The sequence below is a fragment of the Falco punctatus genome (assembly GCF_963210335.1).
Source record: "Falco punctatus genome assembly, chromosome: 1".
Lineage (NCBI taxonomy): Eukaryota > Metazoa > Chordata > Aves > Falconiformes > Falconidae > Falco > Falco punctatus.
Window position 1 is genome coordinate 12,552,891 of NC_137580.1, and position 13,830 is coordinate 12,566,720.

The 13,830-nt window shown below is 44.6% G+C and overlaps 1 protein-coding gene across 2 annotated transcripts in view; it reads right to left on the minus strand.

The window, feature by feature from the left end:
- The window catches only part of RNF150 (ring finger protein 150), a 222,449-nt gene that overhangs the window by 174,427 nt on the left and 34,192 nt on the right, over positions 1-13,830 (minus strand). The window contains exons 4-8 of one of the 2 annotated variants that reach the window (XM_080403069.1): positions 10,570-10,702; positions 6,114-6,275; positions 4,091-4,258; positions 3,360-3,463; positions 2,105-2,786 (exon numbers count right to left, since the gene is read on the minus strand). In XM_080403069.1, coding sequence (XP_080259195.1) covers positions 2,105-2,226 — 122 coding nt within the window. In that variant the 5' untranslated portion in view covers positions 2,227-2,786; positions 3,360-3,463; positions 4,091-4,258; positions 6,114-6,275; positions 10,570-10,702. The remainder of the gene's footprint in view (positions 1-2,104; positions 2,787-3,359; positions 3,464-4,090; positions 4,259-6,113; positions 6,276-10,569; positions 10,703-13,830) is intronic. The other variant, XM_080403070.1, reaches the window with a different exon arrangement.

Genomic DNA, 13,830 nt, shown 5'->3' on the forward strand with positions numbered 1-13,830 from the left:
CTCTCACCAAATTAAGCCACTACTAACAAGCACACAGTTGTGCTGCTAGTTTACAACCATCCTGTTTTTAAGCACTGCACAATGTTTTTTGAAAAGAAACAACTGCAGAGCACGAGAAAGCTTTTTCTAACTATTTTCTACAATTTCCTAATGCTAAAGTATACTAAAACGCTTGCTGCATTCTTTTTTTACCTCACTTCTGAAGCCAGTGATTCCCCCCAGTGTTCCCCAAACTTAACTGTAATTGGAAATTGACTTTTGTTTCCTTCTGAAATGAGAAGTGCCAAGTGCCTACAGGGCCTGAGTAATACTGGATTTCATCATGTTACCTGACAACTGTTGTAGATTTTCACATTACAGAACCAGTAAGTATGTTTGGGTTTTTTTTATTTTTTTTTAGAGAGTTAGAATGCCAGACCCACGATTTCTTTAGCAGGCAACACGGATATTTCACTGCTGTAGATGCCCACTGCTCTTCCTGCCGTTTTATTTTTGGCATAGGGAAAGAGGTTGATTCTTTCGACAGTGAATCACTGCTAGTCAGGCACATAAACCCTTGGGCTGCCTCCAGTCTGATTTAGATTCAGCACCTTATTGTGATGGAAGAGACAAGGATGAGCCCCTTTGAGATTTCCCACCAGAAGGAGAGATACACAAGGACCTCACCCTTGGTGTCAGCATCAATTCAAAGTGCTGTGCTCTCCTGCCGGTTCAAGGTGGGAACAACTGAAACATGACCTTTTACTAGATTACTTTGGAAGCCTGCAGAAACCCAAATGCTGCAGCCTCTATGTCTCTTTAAATGCACACAGGCTGGAAAAACAACAACTACAAAGCTAAATCACACAAAGAAGGTATTTTCACTCTGCTTCTTCCTCGGGGATAACAGAATGCATCCACGAGCTTATACAGAAGTCATTATTACTGGTTTTCTCCTTATTAAAAAAAATAAATCTATTGAGCACGGATTTAAGCAAGAAAAAGAAACAGCAGCAGAAAGATAAAGAAAGATGTTACCCTATCAACAGCTGAACAACAAAGCCATACTGAGGGCTTTGGAAGAGGCGGATGCAGAGACAATACCGTACGCTCACAAGTGGCTTTTCCTGCACCCTCCTCTTAAGTCTTCAGGCCAAGACAGCATTATGCAGAGCTTAACCTGGGATTTTTTTTGTTTGCCAAAGCGTTAACAGTTCCAAGGGAGCACCGTACAATTTCTAACTAGGTGCTCAGTGCACACAACCACTTTGCCCAGATTTGGAACATTAAGGAGAATTTAGACATTAGATGAAAAATCGTATTCCTTGCATATTCTCCTGACTTTCTTGATGCTACGTGCATTTCAAAGATCCCACCAGGACATTTACATGATAATACTGCACAAGCACACCTCTCTGATCTACCATCAGAAATCATTTCTAAGCAGAGAGTGCCAACATAAAACATGCCAGGTGCTGTCTAGGTTCACCACACCTTCAGAAAAACACTAGTCACCTTTTGTGCAACACTTCACAAAGCCATCGGCAAATAAACAGTTTAAGAAGCCTTTCCAGCAAGCAACATTTCTGACCTTGGTTTAAGTCAGTAAGTTTTGTTCAACTGAGGATGGACCTGCACCCAACATACTGCTAGCACTGGAGTACAGACGGACACCCGCCGTTCCCCAGGTCCTATCAGGGCTGCTGCACCACGAGATGCTCAAACCCTGCCCTGAGTTCAGCTACAGGATGCAAGAACGTAAACACGGTACCTTGCCGTGCTCTTGTGCAGGAAAGCACCAAAACTCTCTCACAAGGGAAATCACTCACCGCCTTTGTTGCTCCTCTCTGGGTCTGTGAGACATCTCTTTGCTACCAGCCATGTCCAACCATCACACTTTCCTTGCAGAGAAAGCTAAAGCTATCACTCGCCCACAGGCAAAATGGCTCCAAACCAGCACAGCAGCCAATGCCCTCACTGCCTGTTCCCCTCTTTATAATCTTCCTCCCCACCTGCACCCCTTCATCAGGGCCCAGTTATCCCCTCCTTGATGAGACAGGTGTGGGTGGTTTCTCTGCAGCTGGCCTTCAGCAACAGCAAGCCCGAGAGTTACCACAGCCTTTACCTGTTGCTGTCAGATGAGCTGCCATGGCCCCTGTGCACATTTGCAGATACTGCGTGATGAAGTACTGAGTCCTGCTGCACCTTCAAAAGAGAAAATGTTGCAGCATAAAGTATAAATAACATTTATCCTATTTAAAATGTGACAGATCTCCTGTGGTCTGCTATTTTATTATATCTAAAATGAATTTGCAGATGATGATATATATTTTCTACTGACCCTGGATGTTTCATCGTTAAAATACTAGTACTCTTGTTACAATGCCTTCATAATATATTAATGGGACTATCTCAGCTTCTAGAAAACTAAAATATAACCTCATGGTCTTTTATATGCTGTAATTTGTCTCTGGGTATTAAAAAAATATTATAGCTGTATCAGATTATTAACAGCAAAAATGAGCCACAGCCCCTACAGTGCCATTTAAACATGTCTGAAAGTCTTTGTCCTCTCGGAGGTGTTTGGTTCTCAGATAATCAGCTTGCTTCCAGCTTCACAGAGAGAGTTTAGAGGTCTTCCCACATGCTCCATTGCTGGCCCCGTAAGCTGCAGCCCAGCGGGAGAGCGTGCCCTGGGGTGACAGAGGTTGCTAGAGCTGGCAGAGAAGTAGTGTTCAGCCCAAGCAGTGACCTGCAGGACATGGTATTTTGTTTCCAACTAAGCTCAGGTCCTTTGGTGAAATGTCCTAAGGTGAGAACAAAAGCCGAATGATCTGTCATGGTCTTTACTGGACTACGTCTGGTGTCTACATTTGGCTCTAATATATGGAATGTAGTCAAACCAAGTTACTAATAAACCTGAGGGATGGTTTTCCTGTACCTGCCTATTCCAGCCCTTCAGCTCCCTGCGTGCCACAGAGCGCTCTGTGCGCCGTGGTCCTTTGCTCATCTCAGTCTCTGCACTCTTCACTCCCGCCGAAGGCCCCGCTGCTGCCCACTCACCCTTAGGTTCAGTTGAACTGCAGGAGCTGGTGTCTAGCACCCCATGGCACTGTTAGGATGGGCCGGGTGCCAATGAAACACTGCCTGTGGACTGGGTGAACGTGGTCTTTGGACAACCTCCTCCCTTGTCTGAGCCTGCAGGACCTCGGGGTGGGGGGGTTGCCTGCTCGCTCCCAGCTGGGCTCAAATACCACAGCAGATGGTAAGTGTTCCTTCTGGCACTATTACTGATCATTCAGTATGTGAGATCAAACATCTGAAGCCTTGTACTTGCTTTTGCAATACGGTGAGTGATGGAGAGCACCAGTACAACTCACTTCTATTTACCCAGAGCTGGCAGCCGGGAACAACAGAAGGCAGTTGTTGTCTCTGGAATCTTCAGCCTAGCACCAGTCACTGGTTTCGAGAGCACTGTTTCTGCCTAAAGAATGGAGCCTAGTCAAGGACCAAGGCAAAGAGCACAAGCTCCAGCTGCTTGCAGAGCCCGCACTCCCTGGAGCGATGCCTCTGCACAGAGCCTTGCAAACCAAAGCTAACAGCGCACAATGTTTCTCCCTGAAGTTGAACAAAAAGACCAGCAAAAAACCTGTTTGGGTGCTTTGGTTTTCCACTAATGACAGGGCTTTCCACTTTCTGAGACTCACAATTAATGAATATATGTAAATGTAGACTTAGTAGCTGTGGTTTAAAAACCTCTCACTTCGGACTCAGGTGAGATTGCCTGTGTGTTTAGTGTAGGCAAAATGCAAGTGATAATTTCCTGTAATTCAAATTAAGGGAGTTGTGCAATTGATCCTGGGAAAGTTAGAAATGCGCTAAGATAACAAGTATCCACGTCCAATTGTCGCTACATGAACAATGAAATACCTTACATTACTTCTAAGGGCACAGTCTGAAAACAGTTTTTCCAAACTCAGCTTTCATATATCGTGAGACCACTACTGCCATCTTAACTGGAAATTTATGGCACCCTGGATGAATTTTATGCTGCTACAACCACACTCTGCAGGGAAAAGGAAACTGATATGATGCCTGACTGAAGGAATACCTTTTGGAGATGTGGAAGATTAAGTAGAGATGCCAGGAGAAGGAATTCCCAGGTCTATTGTATACTGCAATATATTTTGAGGTATTGGAATTGCATGCCATCCTTAGTCAGTTCAGATTAATCCTGAGATCCGGCTGCACCAGAAATCCGTGGTCTTCATTCTTATTTCTGCCACAGAAAAAGAAATGTCTAATTTCACTCTTGCATTCTGCTAGCCACCATGAAATGTTTCATCATGGCTGAAATGGTGAAAGCTGTTTCTTCATCTGTGCCTGTAAGCCCTGAAAACACTAGCTTTTGATAGAAATAAACCCAAGTTGTTTAACGTTTTGAAGATCCAGCAGGTTCGTAGAACTTTCTGCTTTTACTAATGCCACTACTCCAGACATTAGGATTCCAGGTTTATCCCATTGCTCCCTTATCAGTAGAAGAGTAGTTTCTAACCAGATGGTCTTAATTGTGTTCCTAAATATTATGGAACGTGCACTAATCAGGAAAAGAGATCCTCCTGTCACTTGTCTGATTTACATGCAAAACAGTTACTTGATACATAAACTATATCACTGGCCAGTTGAAAGAGCTAACCTAGTATTAATCTAGTTTCAGATGCATCCAGGTGATTACACAATAGCACAGGTACTAAGCTACCTTTGTGATTTCAATTACCTGCTTTTTATATGCCTGGAAACTTCACTGTAAAGTTACCAGCACAAAACTAATAAAGCAGAGAGTTCTACAAAAGTGGCAAGTGAGATACTGCATTTGCTCCAGGCAATGTAACCTACTTCTGCATAGTCACATATGGGAAAGGTTTACTCACTGTCTAAATTTTATGTGCACGGAAAGAAAAGCAAAACACAAAACCCAATCCCTGCTCCCTCTCTAAACTCAGTTTTTCCTTCTCCTCAGCCCCCAGCAGCCAAAAAATCAAATCAGTTTCTTTTAAAGGTAAGGAGTCTTGATGGGACTATACAGTAAGGTGAAGGAGAAGGTTATTAAATTATATTGCAGCTTAGGGGAGAAGAGTAACAGTCTAAAGAGGTGGTGAATTTCAGAAAACCAAAGTGTAACCATTTAAAGTTGTATTTTTATATTTGATTGATCAGGCAAATGTGTTACTTTAGAGATAAGGCAAAAGTTATCATACTGAGGTGGTTTCTAGCCACACTATCATCTGGTTAAAAAGATGCAGCAACCGAGGGCTTTGCTTGTTTATTAGAAGCATCTGTTTTATTTCCAGAAAAATAATTTAAAAATCATTGCTTCAAAAACCGTGTGACAGAACTGGAAAGACAGAGTTACTTTAATTCTGTGAAATGACAGGGGTCCTGCCTCTACCCCTTGCTAAATGGGATTGTCAGTCACGCCAGTGGCCCTGCTAACTTCAGCAGAAGTCCTTTGGTGCCTGAGCAGTACTAACTGGAGCATGTCAGCTGTGCCGCTCACGTGTGGGTTTAGCTTGTGCAGATGAACACGATCTAGCTGTGAAGCAGTAAAAACCAGTCCAAAGCCAGCGAGTGAGCTGCCGTTTGCTGAGCCCAGGGTGCCTCAGCAGCACTCAGCGCCTGAGCTGGGTGGGTTGACCCTCCCTTGGGTATGTCTGTATGAGGTGGCCGTCCTGGGTCATGGGCCCGGGATGCCCTGAAGCACTGTTGTGTGCAGTAGGGCTCACGGCGTCTCAACATCTGGCCCGACATTGCAAGGCTTCCCGACCTGCTCACAGCAGGGGCTGAAGCCTCCCCTAAAAACGTCCAAGCAAGGCCTGCCCCATGCTACTTGGTCCTGAGGGAGAGGGGAGCAAGCTCACTGTGCCCTGGGAACGCGGGTCTCTGCACAGGACCCGCAGGTTTGCGCTCCAGGAGTGCCTTGCACATGCCAGCTGTTTGGAAGCATCAGACTTGCTGCACCTCTAGCACAGGGGTCACTCAGGAAATCCCAGGTCGAGGCATGCCAACCTTCGCAAACTTCTTGCTGTGCTTGGGTAAGGCTCCTCACTGGGGCAGTACTCCTGCTGGGCTCTTACCTCTTCTGGAACGGGCAATGGGGAGAGAGCCCTTCCTCTGGGCAATTGCAGCCTCGTAATTCTGCTGCTTTTCAGATCCCAGTATGCCAAATGCAGAGGGAAGGATGGAAAGGGACCCAAGGCCTTCAGATGTCTTTGCTCTCCCCTGCCGTTTCATGAAACCTGAAGACAGAGTACTATGAAAAGGTTCTTTGAGGGTTGAGTTGCCTTTCTTTTCAACAGCGCTCTGCCTGCTTTTAATGTTTACTAAGCTTTTGGCTGTAAAAAGTGTACACGGCTGAGAGGGTTCTGTTGGTCTGTAGTCGCTGCCACAGAGGAATTCCTCCAGGATCCTTTGCCTTCCCTCCTGAGCTCCTCTGAGACCTCTGTGGCTGTCCCTGGCAGCAGACCAAGGGGAAACAGCTTCAGCTAAAGCTCCCCTTGTGGCAACAAAACACCATTGATCAGCCATGTTCTTTCAGTGTCAACAGCTTTTTGAAGCTGGCATTTTTTTAATGCCTGGTTTCTCTTTTTATTCAGGTTTCAGATATGCAATGTAAAGAGAAGCCCCAGAGAGTTAGTTTTCTTTATTTCATCCTGTGCATTTGAAAAGAAAACCTGCTGCAGCTGAGCACCCTTGAAAACCTCAGTTCAGATCCATCTCAGGCCAAGCCTGGGAGGTCCTTCTCCTGTCCTTCAGATCTGTAGGCAAAGCAGAAGAAAATATGCTGGAACACCAACTGAATAGCTAATTGCCTGGCACAGCAAGCAGGAACTGCTGAGCGATGCAACTACAGTGTCAAGGCAGTCAGTAGTTGTAAGAAAAAGGCAGCAGCACATCAGGACACAACCAAGTGAAAACTAGTAATCCATTGGTTCTGCTGGGAGAGAGTGAAATGCCACCCTTCGGTGCTAGAGCTGTGGGCAAAGCACCAATGACAAATTTTATAAAAGCTGTTTGCGGAATAATACTGCAACCTCCTTTCTCCACTGAACAGATGTCTTATTTTCTTAAAAAGGTAAGCAACTCCACACAGTCAGAATAAAACAAAAGCCACTCGCAAAACTACAGTAAAGCTTAGCGCTGAACAAGGTATCCCGCACTTGCAAGCGGGCAGGAGTAGTCCGTGATGCCCTACATTGCTCCTGGAACAACACATCTGGCTGCGGCTCTGTGCCCGGTTCAGAGCCATGGGCACACCGGCCCCGAGACATCCAAACTGGGGCCCTGGGATTCAGCTGCACCAGTGGGATTCAGGGCAGTTTCTTTAACTAAACTGGAGCTATTAAGGATTTATACCTGCGTGCTCACCAACAGGGCTTGGCCTGTTGTGGTGAGAGATCATAGTCATGCGTTCATCCCCATGGGATATTGACTTTAACAAAAATACTCTATGCTTTGTTTCTCAGCATTGCAAAACAACTTAATGGATCACGTACTTCGCGGAGCATTTCTATTAATTTCCAGCTTACATTCTCTCTCTATGACATCACCAAAATGTCAGTGGCTTTAGCCTTTTCAATACCATTTCCTCCAAGAGCATGCAAGGAAAAAAGAAGGCAAAAAATAAGCTTTTATTTAGATAAAGCCATTCACGTGTTACCTTTGAGTATGGAGGAAGAGTTATACAAAGGCCCTTCCACTTACCTTTCCTCTGAGCAGGCTAAAACCCCCACTTACTCCTTGATGATTGGCATTTGTTTGTTTAGTGTGACCCTGATTCTCATCTTGCTTACACATTTATCAGGCATGACGGTTTGCTATAGCTGACGTCAGTGGAATTTTATCAGCATAAAGGCAGACAAAAATGTAAGTACAACTGACAGAAGAAACAGCTTCTGAAAGCAAAAATATGCATTTGCTGTTGCTAAAATGAGAGAAATGAAACTTATACTTGTCTATTTGCAGCCATATTCCTTTGAAGCATTACAAAACTCTGTGAAAATCTAGATGTTAGAGACTGTCTAATCACTTAGAGTTAATGTGCATAAACATATATAAAATGATTGTTTGCATTTTTCCTGCACAGCCTTTTTACTATATTACTGTATAAATCAGACCTATTTTATTCTCACCTGCTAAGCCTTGTACTCTTTTTAAAGCATCTCAGTGAACAAATACATATTTCCAGATCCTTACAGCCTTAAAAAAGCAAATTTACTTGTATTTTCACAGAAATGCCTTCAGGAAATTTTTCTACAAAGCCTATTATTCAAAATAGGACTGGGGGATTTAATGGCTCAGGATATGATTTCCAACCTGTGAGGCGTATGACAAATCCCAGTGTAAAAGGTCAAGTCATAGAAGAATAGAGTCTCTTAACAGGAAAGCTCGAAGCTCACCAGCTCTGCACTGTTATGGTGGCAGCTGTGCTAATGACAGACACAGTTCTCTGAAGATCATCTTTTCTCTCTTGCCCCTGCTGGTACCCAAAAGCACATGGCCCTCGTTGCATGGATGAGACAGCCACAAGTCATACCCATGCAGAAACCAGGAGAAAAATCACCCTGATCATTTGAAGCGTATGGATCCAACGAGGCTTGAAAGCTGGGCTGAGCGGAGGGCTAAGGCATGCTCCACTTGCAGCAAATGACTGTGTTTCTCAGAACGGGTGATCCTGCAAAATGTGGACTGGAAAGTGTCGTCTCCCTCATGCCAAATGCAAGTAAAGGCTGGTTTGCGGGGAGCAGGACAAACCAGAGTGGTATATGGGAGATGCTGCCTCAGTATTAAGCTCTGAATTTAGCAGTCTCCCACGGAGAAAAATCACTGGCAGGTTAGGGAGAAGTTGCATGGCAGGGCAGAGAGGTCTGCTTACAAATCTTTTTCTTCTAATTGATTGGAGTTCTGTTAGATAGCAAAGCCCTGACCGTGCCGGATGTCATGCACCCAGAGAGCTGCTTTGCAGGCACACCGTGTCCTTTGTCTGCAGCAATGCCTTTGACTGCCGTCTGCACACGGGACTGGTGCTGGATGGGCAGGTAGCAAAGAGGTACCACCCCTCTCTGCGTAAAACAGACAGTCTGACAGTTTTTACTTGCTGCACTTACACCAGTCATGGCTTTCTCAGTTGGCCCATGCATATTTGTATTTTATTAGTCACCCAGCAGCCCTGCAGATGGAAGTTCTGCCCTCAGAGACCACAAATGTTACGAACGTGGGTGGTGCTGGGGAGGAGGGAGGACACAGTGTCCAAAAGTGATTAGCTCTGCTTCCAAAAGGGGAATTCAGTGAGAAAATGCATTACGGCCCATGCTCCTTGCCAACGACACAGAGGCTCTGGCTGTAATGTAGATGTCTGTCTAAAGGGCACTGGGTTAAGACCAACAAAATACAACTCACACAGGCCACTGAACAGCTTTCGATTACCACTGGCCTGAGTTGCGTCTGTATTTTACTAACACTGTATACAGAGTGAGCAGAATTCCAGATGGAGTACAAAGTACCTTTTTTCTTGTTTTGTTCATAATTGCAAATGCTTAAATTGTACTTGTAGCTGTTTTATGGCTCGACATCGACCTTAAACTCTGGGCATTTGCTACAGTAGAACATTGCAATTTCTAAGGAGTAGAAAGATCATACAGAACTGGCCCATGATCTTTCTACAATGCAAATAAAAATAGTACTGTGAGTGTTCAAATAAGTATTTCTTTCCGGTTTATCTTTGCATTTTTATTGCTTCTCCAGGTCACTTGAAATGGAATTGTCCTTCACAGGTCAAGCTATGGTTGCTTTGCAGAGAGCAAAAAGACAGTGCTTTAAGATCATTAGAGCCCTGAAGGTGTTAGAACAGTCCAGATAATTTGCATTTCTGAGGGAAAGGCTTTTATTTCTGAACTGTTCACCTATTATTGATCTGAAAAAGTACCTTTTTTCTCATGAAAATGCCTTTCCTCAGAATTAAAAAGAAAAAGACATACTCCTAGCCTTGATGCGCCAACTCTCCTGTCAGCTCCCTGATGAGGTGCCCACTGCACTTTGGGTGGAAGTGATGGCGATGGCAGAAATGAGCACTTTGGGCTGCAGAGCTGCCCTGGGTCTCAGTCGATAATGCAGAGGGAAAGAGGTCAGATGTTCAGCCCCAGCTCAGGGACGTGATGTGCCATCTGCTCTGCACCACACTTCCCTCGCGGGAAGGCAGCCACTTCCTCTCTGGCAGCTCTGGAGCCCAGGGGTTGGGGTTTTTTTTTGTGTTGTTTTTTTTGTTTTTTTTTTTTTTAAACTTGCTGCTCACTGCTGGCAGGCAAAACTGTGCAGCCTCGTAAAACTTTGAATCTGAAGTGGATGTTTTAACAAGGCTCCCTCACATCCCCACCAGGCAAGGAAATGCAGTGGCTCTACACCTGCGTTCCCTTCGCCACCGCCCCAGGGACCTCAGGGGGCATGACGCACGCTTGGACCGCAAACCCTTCAAGAATTGCAGAGAGCAGATTTGTGGGGGCCCGTAGGATCTTCACCACCACTGCCCTTCCTTACCTCCAGCTGATCCATGCACCGAAGTTTGCTTTTCTGTTTCCTTTTGCCAGCGAGGGACTCTCGCCTCTGGATCACCCACTGGTGGCTGAGGCTCCTTCCCTTCCTGGGGCCAGGGAGCAGCTGCTGGTGAAGTCTGAGTCCAGCCCAGGAGATGAACGAGGATGTGTGAAAATAGTATATGGCAATAGTTAAGGGAAAAGAGTGCCTCGCTGCTCACAGAGACGTTATCACATTTTTAAGGCCTTCATGAGCAAATAAAACGCATCTACAGCTGGGAAAAGAGTAAACCCCTGCTTGCCATGTTCCCCTCCCCACCTAAGAGGAGTCCTCTTATTAGAATTTCAACACTTCTTTTCTTTGAAGTACAACTGGTATTTTAGTTATATTCTTTCCATTCATGCTGTGGAGATAAAACTTATGGCAGCGTTGATTTCTCAGATCTGCTCAGAGTCTTTGAAATTTGCGTTAGATTATTCTAATCACTTAGCCTCGTTGTATATATTTACACAAGCACTTTTGATGTTTGAAGAGACCAGGCTGTAATGAGATATGCAGGGGGAAATATATACCCCAAAGAAAAGGAATGTTCTTTTTTCTCAGACCACATCTTAAAGTAAGAATTTTCAGATGAAACAGTGGGTCAATGCCTTCGGGACTTGAGGGGGATGACTGTAAGGCTGGGAAGATGGAGGGATTGGCTCTGCCTTCAGCTGCAGCAGGCAGAGATGGAGCGGGGCTGGGTCCCTGCGAGCACAAGGAAGGCAGCGAGAACTTGTCTTCTCACACCCTTCATTGCTGTCGTAGCCTGTGCTCCTGGCCATCCTGATGGAAAAAATTGTCCAGTCTGAACCCATCACGTCTATACCAACAGACACAAGTTTCCAGGGACTAAGCAGAAGTAACAGTTGCCAGATTGCAACTCTACTGAATTCAGTGGAATAGTAAAATGTCCTTTTATGGGGACAGCAAAAAGCCTGGGACTGTGGCAGAGCTGTGCCAGCTCTGACCATGACCCGCAGGCAAGTCCTACAGGACCTGTGCTCCTGCAGGCAGGAGATCAGGGAAGCATTGCAGTCATATGCTCAAGTTAGTTAGTTTGGTCTCAGGGCTGGCTCTGTTAGATCCAGAACGAGAGGTGACAACGGAGACAGAAGTAACCCTTACGGAGCAAACGTGACCAGGAAATGGTGGCAGGGCAGGCCAGATGAAGGGGAAACAGATCTCTTGAGGACTGAAGAAGATAAGGAATCCTTCCAGAAGGTGCAGGAAATTGCCAGTTATCTCACATGAAGTTTAGCTTTGCAAAGGCTAGGGACTGGACTCTATTTGCACGTTAGTATAGAAAGAATATTTGAAATTCTTAGAGTAGCGTGAAGGAGAAATATTTTGGACGACCCTATTGTTAACTTGATCTTACAATAAAATCTGGAGCAAATAATTCATTATCCAACATACCAGCCTAAGGGCTGTAAAACCCATGTTAAACTGTGTCATCACAGTATTGATTCTGTAACTTGACTTAGTGAAGTTCATGGGTAAGGACCTTAAAAAAAAAAAAAAAAAGAGAGAAAGAAGCCTGTTCCAAGAACATACACTTCCATAAACTCAATGACAGATGACAGCAGACTTTCTAACTCACGCACTGAAACTGATCTATCCACTTAGACATGCAAATGTCATGTTTTGAATAAGCCTAATGTTTTGAACTGTAGCCAGTGAAAACAGCTTTTTCCAAAGGCAAGCTGGATTTTTCAGGTGTCCTGAGCTTGTAAGCCATGTAGAGTCAAGGAAAAAAAAAAAAAAAAAAAAAAGAACAAACCTAAAATGTTCTGTTTTATGAGGATTCAATGATCTAAAGAGGTTTTTAAGGTAACATTTTCCACTTCACAACCTTTTCACAAGCAAATATTTCTAGAAGCATAGCTCCCTCCCTCCCTAGGACTACCCAGAACAGGGCAGCCAGTGCCCCTTCCATGGGCTGGAAGAGGAGCTGGCTTATTGCCAGTGCTGGATGGGCAGTCACCAAACATGCTCCCACTGTCCTCTGGGGATGCAGCAGGAGGAACACCCCAGGGCTTTCGTCCTGGCCAGCTCATTTTGTCCTTATTCCTAACCTGCAAGTTACATGCCTTGCTGCACTGGTAATGAGATAATACGGTCCATGTAAGGTACAGTCAGGACAGAGAGAGGCTAATGGTCCTTTCTCACATTAAAGGACACGAATTTGTGGAGCAATCAGAAACATCAGGAGATTCATAACTTTTCTCCCCCACAAAAGTATGACAAGACATAGAGCACACAGCAGGAATCAGGCGTTGTTTTTTTTTTCTCAGAGGTAACTGGTTTCAAGAAGACCATTTTGACTTATGCCACAAGTGCTGCTTCAGCTCCATATCTGTAGAGGGAAAAATGCGTTCTGATGCCTATCCAACACTAGCAGAAATCTCCAGTGTGGTGGACAGGCTCATAATACAATAAGGCTAAAGCTTCTTGCTGTAACCCTCCAAACCTAAATGGGATCTCCTACCAGTTCTACCCTGGTCTCACGGATGCCTAGTGTAGCTTTGCAGCTTCCTTGTGACAATAGATCAGCTTTCCATCTTTACCATCATGATCTTACTCAGATATTCTAGGTGGTGCCCTCTCCTCTCCCAGTAACAGATAGGCACGTAGCCTTGTATCTGAGATAATGCAGGTGAGGTGCTCCAAAGCTCGTGTCTGACAGTAACAGTGGATTTCAAGGCTGTTCCTCTTTCAAATCCAGAAAATCCAACTTAGAGCTGTGTGAACTCATACTGCTGATTATAAGTGGAGGCTAACAGACTTCTGTTCATCAAGGGCAATTGAATATTTTCTTTCAACTACATACAACCTAAAGGAGTCAGAAGACTGCTTTATGTTTGTGTCTGATAGTGTACAAAAAGAAACAGAGAAATCACACCTCACCTTGCAACTGTTATTCATCCGGGAGATGTTACAGCTTTTTCTACAGTTAAAACCTACAAGTTGCTAAAATTGCTGCCACTGTTTTATGCTGCTCAGGCAGAAAACACACATATAGTTATCAAAACTGTGCTGTAAGGCCACCGGCTGTGAAAGACCTAACTAAATGTGAAGCTCTGGCTCAAGGTAATTTTTTGGGTTTGTCACAGAGAAGATGAAAGAAACATTTATATTAACAGTTCAAGTCTCACCAAGGTGTGTTAAAGCTGAGAATAATTTTCTTATTAAAGAACTGCAGTAATTAAGCTTTGAGTTCTC